General features: G+C 38.1%; 1 protein-coding gene across 2 annotated transcripts in view; it reads right to left on the reverse strand.

Annotated features, from left to right (window-relative positions):
- Positions 1-11,546, reverse strand: part of Faf1 (Fas associated factor 1) — a 282,221-nt gene that overhangs the window by 16,733 nt on the left and 253,942 nt on the right. For both annotated transcript variants that reach the window (XM_050136195.1, XM_050136197.1), the window contains 2 exons: positions 10,685-10,762; positions 4,278-4,493 (listed from right to left, as the gene is read on the reverse strand). In XM_050136195.1, the coding sequence (XP_049992152.1) occupies positions 4,278-4,493; positions 10,685-10,762 (294 nt within the window). The remainder of the gene's footprint in view (positions 1-4,277; positions 4,494-10,684; positions 10,763-11,546) is intronic.

Genomic DNA, 11,546 nt, shown 5'->3' on the forward strand with positions numbered 1-11,546 from the left:
AACAGATTGTACTTCTGAGTGGTTTGGAGAACTGAGAGAAAGGGAGATGAGGGATGACGGTTCGATTTTGGTCTTAAATAACAACAGCAAATGAAGCTAAGGTGTAATGACACAAGGAAGTATACAGGAGGTGTAGGCTTTGGAGAGGATAGGAACTATAAGTTTGTTTAGGTTTAATTTGAGGTATCCAAATGAGTCAGCATTTTTAATAGCACTTTCAGCAACTAAAAAACATTTAATAGCCAAAAAGCCCCCAAAACTATAGCATTTCCTTAATAAGATGGTCTATATTTATATACTTATTATATATGAAGGTCTAGTCTAGTATTTTCCAGATTTTTAAAATGCTAACTTTATGGAAAACACTGTCAAGAAACAGTAATAATATTTAATCAAAGATAGCATATTTGCATACATGTTATTACTGTGTTCTAAAAGTTGAAAGAAGTGCCAAAAAATCTGAAATATTATCAGTGAACATTTCAGTTATCACAGTAAGATGCTACATGTGACGGAAACTAGCAAATGCAAGTTTATAGTAACTTGGAGATTACACCACTGGTGTGGATGAGACTTTCCAGACCTGCACTGAAGAAACTGAGGCGTGTGAAAGTGGTAAGAGTAAGAACCAAGCAGAATAGAACTAATTGTCTAGGACTCAGCGGATGGATAAAGAAGTACAGGTTTTTACAGTCTTAAAACACATCTTGAAACACTACCTTCAAACTTTTCTGTTTTCTGGATTTTTGTTTTTGTGCGTGCATATTGTGTGTGTTGTGTGTGTGTGGGCCAGAAGGGAACACTGGCTCCTGTCCTACTCTGATTCCCTGTTGCTGTCATGAAGACCATGACCAAAAGTAACTTGGGGAGGAATGGGTTTACTTCACCTGACAGCTTACAGTCTGCAATGAAGGCAAGCCAGGGCAGGAATTCAAAGGCAGGAACTGAAGCAGAAGCTAGGGAGGACTGTTGCTTGCTCCCCTTCTCTACTTAGACTGCTTTCCTTCACAACCCAGGACCACCTGTCCAGAGCTGATACTATCCTCATTGTCTGCCACACATCAACCATTAATTAAGAAAATTCCCCACCTGCTTGTCTAGAGGCCAATCTGATGGAGGCAGTTCCTCACCTGATGCTCCCCTTTCCTAGATCACTCCAGATGTATCGAGTTGACAAAGCCAGCTCAGTGCCTCAGGAACTATGTACCTCGTCTTCTGAAACGATTCCTGTCACTGGCCTGGAGTTTGCCCAGTAGGCTAGGCTGGCACAAGAAGCCCAGGGATCCATGTGTTCTTGCTCACTAAGTGACTAAGCTCCTACAGGGTAAAACAAACTGAAGGGGAGTCACCCATGTTCCATGATCCATAATCAAACTAAACTTTTAAGGAAACAAACAGATCACGAAATAGATACTTTCCCTGAATCCCAGTCTAACTGAGTCAGGATAAGGGATGTGCTCTCTGCTTTAACCCCGACAAAAAGTAACACAGTCAAGCATTTTCCACACTCTCTCTCCTGATTATCCTGTTTCCTCATTTCCAATTTATGGAACCCACAGTCCTGTTACTGCTCAGTGGATTCTCACAGTCTATTTTGTAGAGTGGAGGCTACTCTGATTTATTAATCACAAACAAAAACTATTTAAATTTATATGGAAATTTGTTGTAATTTTGTCTTTTGAGAAAGCAAGCGGTAGGCAGTGATAATGCACACCTTTAATCACAGCTCCCGGGAGGCAGAGACAGGTGGATCTGTGAGTTCAGGGGCAGCCTCGTCTAAAAGAGAGAGAGAGAGAGAGAGAGAGAGAGAGAGAGAGAGAGAGAGAGAGAGAACAAGTTAGACAGAGGTGCTGGACTTTGCTTGCAATTTCCCACAGTCTTTTCCTAGAACCTTCTAGTCACTGTAAAAATAGAAACAAACCTACCATTTGTAGGCAGAATTCTTCCAAGTAATGTGATTAAGAGCTGACATAGAAGACCAGAGAAGGCAAGAGATGTGGGATAAAGTAACAAGACAGAATAGAAAGAATAAAAGGAAAGGGAAGGAGATGCCAGATGTAAACTAGGAACTGAAAGGTGAGAGCGGGAAAGGAAGAAAGAGCAAGAGCATAGGAAGTGGCAGAGGAAAGGAAGGGAGAGTGATACTGATAACCGTACACCAAGCAGCATGAGTGACAGAGTTTTCTAGCAAAGACCTGCATCTGGGCCACTACAGATTCAGATGGGAACTAGGCTCAGTGCCATTACTCACCTTTCAGGACTCATATTCACAGGGCAAATGGGACAGTGAAGTCTGCGGCACTGACTCAAGCTCTGGAAGGAAATATTTCCTTTTCCTAGTGACTTTCACTAACAAAAACGCAAACAGAACCCACTCTGAAACCATTTTGACAACCGGCTGTACTGGGGAAGGCCTGATGCCTGCTGCTACTTTGGTTATCCCACAGCGCTCAGTTCAGAAGTATAATAGCCGGCAGACATTCAGCAAATACTTGGACAGCTGGGAAATCTTAATATGAAGTAATGTTTTCATTGTGGGGGGAGACAAGGGCGCAGAAGAGCATTTAATAGCTCCTCTGGTGAGAAATCAGCCTCTGCTTTGTGGAGAAAGGGCTCAAGACACAATAAGACTCCTATAGTTAAGTCTCACATTATTTGTTATTAAAGAGGCAAGGACTTAAGATGTGCTTTTTAACAGTCTTTAGTTTGGCTGTAATTTAAGATGACTTTTACAAATTAGATCCTAATCCTTGCAGACACAGATGGCTATTACAGAGCAGCTTTGTAAAAACACTAGTCATTCGACTTGAAAGAGCATTCAGAGAGGGATGAAGTGCCATTAACTCTCAGATCATCTATGACTCTAGGCGGCCTAGGGTCCTGGGCTTTCTGGGTTTAGGATTGGAATCTGGGTGGGCCTAGGGCATCTGTTCTGAATTGGAATAGCCTTTGTCACTAAGGAACGAGAGACTTAGGAGAGTCTGAGGCTACCTATATTTGACAACAGTTACTGAAGTTCACAGATGAGGCACTGTGGTAAGAACTGTAGCTGCGAGGGATGTGGATGGGATATGACTGTCTCTAGTCATTATCAAACAACAAGGCAAGTGCTATCGAGGAAAGAGTGCACAAGCTGTAATGATACATAGCTTGCAAGGAAAGGGAGGGCTCCACAGAGCTCGGCATTAAAACGTGAGTTCAAATAGGAGACGTTAAGAGTATATGAAGCACAGCAGCACAAGGGTGCCCGTGCCTTTATTGAATAGTGAGCAATCTCCCATCTCCTGTTGATGGAAGTAAGGTTGGAACTAAAGTAAGGGACTAGACTGTTAAGAATTTTTAACTTCTCCAAGGGGCCTACAGTATAATAGGGTAGTTTACTTTAGCGTAGAGTTCAGTTTATTTTATTGTACTGTTGAAGAGGACCATTTAGTTAGTATCTAGCTGGGCTTACACCTCTAAAAATGCAGCTACCTTTTCTGTTAGCATTCATAGTACATTGCTAGTATATATTTATCTTAATTCAATCACAACTGCTAAAAGTATGCACCTCTATATATTTCCATAAAATCCAGTAGCTTTACTTTGTCTATAGTTTCAATATTTTCAAGTTGTTTTGATATTATTTTTCATAATCTAAAAATCTGATATTAATTTATATTGTTAAATAATATGGTATATAGGAAAGGAATAAATACACAGTTTGTCAGTTCCCTCCATGGAGACGATAGACAACATCTTCTGTTCACAACCACTTAATCATCAGTGAACCTAATTAATTACTTTGCCCCAGAATAAAATATTATTATTAAGTATCTTGTTATAATACAGACATACTATGACTACAGATGACTGTCCTCAAGGCTGGTAAGACTATCAAATAACAGAGTAATCTTTGCTTAACATAATGTATTCTTAGTGAACCTGTATTTGTGTTGATCCTCTTCTAATAATGAATCTATTAAGCACAATTCATAGTCATACCCTGAGATATATAAATAAGACTTTAGGATAGCCTGTTAGGATAAGTATACACCTAAAAAGCAACAGAAGAAAGATCTAGCATCTTTTTTTTTTTTTTTTTTTTAAAATATAGGTCTCTAGATACATCTGCTGGCCTAGGAAACCCACGCTCCACAAGCTGAGGAGGTAACTGTACAGAACCAAGAAAGACTTCGGGTATTTTACAGTAAGTAGCCTTTATCATTTGGCTTTTCACAGCCTCCTTCTGGCCCCCATGAGCTGAAAGCACTCTTTGAGATAGGAAGGGAACTTACATCTCTCCTAGGAAAGGTGCTCAGTAACTTGAATTCGTCCCATGGAAATCCTTTGGAAGCCACGAAATCAAAGACAATCTGGAGCTTACTGCTGGCCAGGAAACGCCGCTCCAGGAACTCGCCACTGGGGGTTCGGATTCGCAGCTTGCTAACAGGCTCAGCATTTTCTTCCTTTGGCTCTGGAGGCAGGGCTTGTTCTAAGGAGAGTCGGATGGCCTAAGCAGATTAAAAATTGAGTGTTAAAACAGGACATAGATAGAATTATGGAGAGTGGGTGAGGGAGAAAGTAGAAAAAAAAACTGAAAACTAATTATGATATATGAGTGCTTAAATCAATTTATTAAAACATTTCAACTTTTTAAAAACAAGACTTATATATTTATTTTGTATGTTATGCATGTATACATGGGTGCCTGAGTACCATTGTATGTATGTGGATACCAAACAACAACTTGCAGGAACTGGTCCTCTCCCTTCAGTATGTAGGTTCTGGGGGATTGAGCTCAGGTTATAAAGTTTGGTGGCATGCGCCTTTACCTGCTGAGCCATCTGGCCTGCCCTTATTTAAATTGTTTTTAAGTGTATACTTCAGTGGCATTAAGTACATTCACAATCTTATGTAGCTAGTACTGTTTTCAAGAACTTCTTCACCCTAGATAATCTCTATTAATTTTATGCATGTCTTTAGAAAAGCATGCATTTTATTTACAATATGTGAACAGGTGTTATATTAAGCTTTATATTTTTGTTTAGCAATGTATGCGAAACTGCTTATATATTTTATTAAAGTAGCATACATAAGTAAAACTGCCTAAGCATTGTGTGTAACTTGGTAAATTTTCAGAGCATTGATATAGCTATAAAACTTGCACCGATCAAGTATCTTAGAACTATGTCCTTTTCCCACATGCTCCTGGTCTTCAAAGGCTGTCACTATCCTGATTTCCAAGATCTAATTTTAAAAACCATTATTCTGAGCAAATGAGATGACTCAATAGGGAAAGGCACTTGCTGCCCAAGTTTGGTGACCTGAGTTTGATCCTTGGAACCTACATGGTGGAAGGAAAGCACTGACTTCTGTGTGTTGTCCTTTGACTTCCACATGTGCCACCTAACAAAATAAATACATTAAAAAGACTATAACATCATCAGGAATGCAGGCTTCCTATTATGACAGACAGAGAAGGAAATATAAGTAACAGCCTTTCTGACTACACGTATAAGAAAAATCGTCAGGGCCAAGGGTATCATAGCTTAGTGGTCGAGCACCTGCCTACCATGCACACTGACTGAGTTTGATTCCCAGAGTTACATTTTCCTTACAAAGTCCTTGTATAAAACACAGTTGTATTTAAAAATGCTTAGTGCTGCTACCTAGCCAGCATTTAGCTGGTGACAAGTGTCTCAGGTTGAACCTAACACTGTGAACAATTGAGGACAGTTGCTACTACTGATGTTACAATTATTCCTTTTACATCAAATCAGAACATAATTCAATATTTCCTGCTTTTCCTGCTTTCTCTTTACCCACCTGCCAGCATGCTTTCTTTTGACATTTCCCTGTGAAGCAACAGATGTTACATTACTGTCTGAACTCAGGGATTATACTAGAAGAACAGACAACAGTAGCCCATTAGTTTAGTCATTGAGCAGACTGTATCTGCTCTTCAAAGTAAGCAGTCTCCATGGCTTTTCTGCACAATGAAAGCAAACCTCAGATATCCCACACTAGTGGACCAATGTGGAAAACAATGAAGAAATAATAGATAAGTTCACTACTGCCCTGCTTCTAAATAACCAACAGTTTCATTGGCAAAAAGAACAAAAATACAGCAGTAGCCCAGTCTCAAATATACTAAATCCAAAGGACTTGTTTAAGCAAACACTGTTTTAAAACAATGACATAAAGGACACCTAAACTCAAACAGTCATTGTAAACAGCACTGTTGATCTTCATTTAGTTTGCTCAATAAATATAGGGGTTTTCTTTATTTGCATTATTTTAGGTTTGTGATAAAATAAAGCTGGTTTAAGAAATATGAACTATACTTAAGAACAGTTAAAAATATCTTTTTACTTAAAGCATTTATATCTGAACAATGAGGAATGGAGACATTTTATGAAGTAAAATTAGGCACTGAAAACAGATACTCATAAAAAACATAATTTCATGGGTAGTGGTGCACACAGTTGATCCCAGCACTTGCAAGGCAGAGACAAGCAAATCTCTGTGAGTTTGAGGCCAATCTGGTCTACAGAGTGAGCTTCAGGACAGCCAGTGCTAGACAGAGAAACCCTGTTTCTAAAGACCAAAAATATTTTTTTTTTTAAAAAAAAAGGAAACAAAATATATTCTTTCACCAAACCTTTTTAACCATACTCAAAGACTGTCTTAATACATTTGCATACACACATGCAAAAATATATGTATATATTTTAGCCTTTTATTAGTAAGTATGTAGCAAATAATAATTTGCAATGTTAAACAGTCTAAAGCTAACCTTAATTCCATGAATTCTTGCTGAGTATTTTCCTATGTTAGGTACTGTTTTAGATGACTGAAAAAGAGCAAAGGAAAAAAAAAAAAGCACAAAAAGATTCTGCTTAAATGGAGCTTCACCTTTCAGTAGGGTGAAGACAAACACCAAGGCAAGGAAACATGTGCCTATTAGTTACACAATACATTAATTACACAGAGAGGGGGGTATGCTGGAACAATGGAGGAAGGCCACAGTTTACAACACTGTAAGCCACAGTAAGAAAAAGCCTAACAAGAGTGGAAGCCACATCAGCAATTGGGTCAAAAATATTATAGGTAGGAGGCACAGTGAACAAACATCAAGGCTCTGGGACTGGTATGCTAAAGAACAGCACAACAGCAATGTGACTGGAGCAGAATGTGGAAGGGTAGAGGGAAACAAATGTACATTTTGAATATATTCAGCTTGAGAAAGCTTGGGCATATATGTGGTACTGGGTACTTAACCCAGGGCTTTGTATTTGTGAGGGAGACACCTTACTGTTTATCCATATCCCCAGTGCACAGAATTTTAATTCTAATAAAGTCTTAGTTAGTCTTCTGTACACAAAAGCCTCTGTCCCACCCGGTCCCACAGCCATTCAGTCCCAAAGGAACACACAGAGGCTTATATTAATTATAAACTGTTTGGCCTATTAGCTCAGGCTTATTATTAACTAGCTCTTACAACTTAAATTAACCCATAATTCTTATCTAAGTTTAGTCACATGGTTTGTTAGTTTTTAATCAGTGAGGCATTCTCATCTTGCTCCCTCTGCAACTGACTGGTGACTGCATCTCTGCCTTTCCCCTTCTCAGAATTCTCCTGGTCTGATCACCCTGCCTATACTTCCTGGCTGGCTACTGGCCAATCAGTGTTTTATTAAACCAATACAAGTGACATGTTTTTACAGTGTACAATAGCATTATCCCATGGCAGTTTTCTTAAAATAAAAAAGGTTATATTTTACGTCTGTGTTTAGGTATGAGCATATGAGTGGATCTGCCCACAGAGGCCAGAAGGGCATCGGACCCTCTGTAAGCCAGACTTACAGATACTTGAGAACTGCCTACCATGGGACCTGGGAACTGAGCCCAGGTCCTCTGAACAATAGACTGTACTCTTAACCACTGAGTCATCTCTCCAGCCCTGAGACTTATTATTTTATGGATTATGACTTTGGTGTCAGAGCTAAAATATCTTTGCCTAACCTAAGGTCTTGAAGACCTTTTCTCCTGTGTTTTATAAAGTCTTGAATTCTGATAGCATGCCCTCCAATTTTGTTCTTTTTTTCATCAGTTTTGACCATTCCAGTTCTATTTCTTCTTCATATACACTTCAGGAACAGTCTGTCAGTTTCTAGGCAAAATTCTACAGAGAAACAACTGAGATCAAGGTAAGATGTTAGCTCTTATATAGAAGTGTGAATTTAAGAAGCACAACACAATGATTATTTTTTTAAAGGATTCATTAAGACTGTGGAAGGTAAAAATAGAAGCATGGACTCAAGTTAGGTGGTCGTTGGGTAAGTTTAGTAGTAGCAGTCAATGGAGAAACATTTGAGTTTGGGAAGTATTTTTAAAGTAGGTCAAAACATATAACTATTAATATGAATGTGAAAGAAGTCAAGCAAGATACCAAGGTTTGTGCTCAAAATACTGAAAGATTTTCCATTTACTAAGCAAGGCCAGAAAGTACAGAAGGCAGGTTTGGCTGGGAAGGGTGAGATCAGTTTTAAGATTTTAGACAGACGAAGTCTGTGATATTTATTAGCAATGCAAGTGGAGATGATGGGGTGGCAATAAAAATCTCAAGTGAACTTGTCAAGGCTTCTAATATAATTTCTGTTTTTTTTTTTTTGCCTTTAACATTATTTAATTTATTTAATGTTTTCTACTACAGGAGACATCAAAGCTTTAAAGAAAACAATTTTGGGTAGTCGGGAAAAAGTATAACTTTGAAAAAACTAATAAAACTCAATAATTTTGTCAATTCTTTTTCATCATCAATTCTTCAAATGTGGCCCTTTAAGCATAAGTTACAAAAGTGAATTTTTGTCTAAGTTTGTCTATGTAGTTAGTGTTCTTTATTAAAATGTGCCTTCTCCATTTATTCACAACGAAAGCCTGCCCCTGGCCCGCCATCCAATCATTAACTCAATCAGAGTGTTACTCTGCTTCATATAAAGATGGATACCTGGCTACCCTGCCCCTCAGTGAAGTCTTTCTTGTGCCTTTTTACCTTTAGGACTCATCTCCTGCCTCCACACATTTTCAGTCCTCTTGCTTTAATAATTTTATAATATACACTATTTTTTCTTCTAGTTATTTACATTTGTTCATTTCTTGTACTAAATAATAAGCTCCTTGAGGGCTGAACTATATTTTACAAATATAACATGGTAAGTTATGTAAGTAATCATAGCAACCGATTTATAATTATAAATGACTTAAAATAATACTGATAAACTGGGCAGTGCTGGAACACACCTTTAATCCCAGCACTGGTATGCAGAGGCTGGTGGATATTTATGAGTTCGAGGCCAGTGTGGTCTACAGAGCTAGTTCCAGGACAGTCAGGGCTACACATGGAAATCCTGTCTTGAAAACAAAAACACAACACAACAAAACAAAACAAAACAAAACAAAACAAAACAAAACAAAACAGAACAACAAAAAAAAAATTGATAAACATCTGCTCAACAGATTAAAAACTTCAGGAGAATCTTTTTTCTACTTGCCAAAAACTTAATGGCAAGGAAAGATTTCCTGGATGACAATAGTTTATACATTCGACAGGCACTGTAAGACTCACCCCTAAAACTGTACTGCTAGAAATATGTTGATTTCCTCTTATTTGCAGACATGTAATATAGCCCTAAGATTTAATTTGTTGTTGTAGGTAGAAAACATTTTATTATCATTTGTTTCCCTTGCTGTGTTCTATAAATTCTTGTTGTTGTCATTGTTGTTATTTTTTAATTTGGGGGCAGAGTACTAGCTTGAAAAAAAAAAAGAAAAAAGAAAACAAAACAAGAAAAAGATAAGTAAGTAAAAATAGGCAGGCTATCTGCTGGCCACTAGCAGTGTAGACACGTCCAGAGTAAAACAAGGGTGAAATACGTGAACAAAAAAAAGTCTGGTACCTTTTACCAAGAATGATAAGTAACACAATTTCTCAGTTAGGCCTCTAGGCTTTTCAGAACTTGTCAGATAACTTCTTCTTTTTAACAAGTGAATCATGTTATTGACCTCATGCCTAGAAAAGCATTCTAATTCCCCTGCAGTGAAAGAATCACCTGATGCTGCTCCTTATTCCTACTGTTCTTAGACAGCCATCTATCACATTTACTATTCTAACAACGTAATTCTGCATTCTAAAGACTGTGAAGCAGAGCAGCCCAGACCCCACATGTGCACCACTATCTACTGAGATTGTGAGGCACACAGTATAAAAAGCACAGTGAGTGAGCATAGATAGACGTTCTCTATACTGATACAGACATAAACTCAAAAGGACAATATCAGTTGAACACATCTAGGGGCCTAATGCAAGACCTTACAGAAGTAGCACTATAATTGTTTAATGGGTAAAGTCTGGGGAAAGGAAAACAGTTGTTACATTCTCAGGGTAAGAAACTCTAAGAATGATAGGATGAGCCTATTTAAGACAACAAATAGGGACAGAAAACAAAGAAAAGAAAATCATGAATCTAATTGTACCCGATTAAGTTTTTTCTAAGAGTTCCATATACTAGAACAGAATGATTCTTTTAAAGACAGGCTAGGTCTCTCAAACAAAAACTGGCCCAGAAAAATGTGTTTTAAAAAAATACTAATAGCCTCACTATCAAATACAACAGAATTTTCTTCTGAAATCATGTCCTACCTCTCGTTCCTCTTCTTGCTCTTTGCGAATCTGCTCCAAACGAAACTGTTCTGCCATCTCTCTCTCATGAGCTTCTCTCTGTTGATATTTGGACAAGAACAAATATTAATAAACACTTAAACATAATAAACATAATAAAACAAAGGAATCAAGCTCATATAGGATTGTGATAAATGTTTATAGTATTGAATTCCAGTATAAGGGTTTTTTTTTTATTGTATTACTTATTTATTTTTATTGGGTGGCTTCTATTCTGGGGGAAAGAAGGGAAAAGGGGGGAACAAGTTATATCGAAAGAGCTTATTCAACATAATATTCACGGGAAGTGTGGTAACAGCAATATTTCTTTCTAGACTAAAAATGGAAATGGAAAACTACAGAAAGAAGTTTTCTGATATGCTGGATTCTTGGTCAAACAACATAGTTGGCTCTGTGTAAGGAGGCATTTAAGAGCCTTCAGAGGCTAGGCATATATAGCCAAGTTGGCAGCATGCTTGCCTAGTATATATGAAGTTCTGGTTTGAACCCAAGCACCACAAAGCATGAACTGAGCATGGTGGCACATGTGTGGATCCAAGTACTCTGGAGGTGGCAGCAGAAGGATCAGAAGTTTAGGGTGGTTCTTGGCTATATAGCAAGTTAAAGTCAGTCAAAAAGACAGAGTCTAGCCGGGCAGTGGTGGTGCATGCCTTTAATCCCAGCACTCGGGAGGCAGAGGCAGGCAGATCTCTGGGAGTTCGAAGCCAGCCTGGTCTACAAGAGCTAGTTCCCGGACAGGCACCAAAGCTACAGAGAAACCCTGTCTCGAAAAACCAAAAAAAAAAAAAAAAAAAAAAAAAAAAAAAAAAAAAAAACAAAAACG

Source organism: Alexandromys fortis, unplaced genomic scaffold, assembly GCF_014885135.2.
Source record: "Alexandromys fortis isolate MF-2015 unplaced genomic scaffold, M_Fortis_MF-2015_v1.1 scaffold_13, whole genome shotgun sequence".
In the NCBI taxonomy this organism is placed as follows: domain Eukaryota; kingdom Metazoa; phylum Chordata; class Mammalia; order Rodentia; family Cricetidae; genus Alexandromys; species Alexandromys fortis.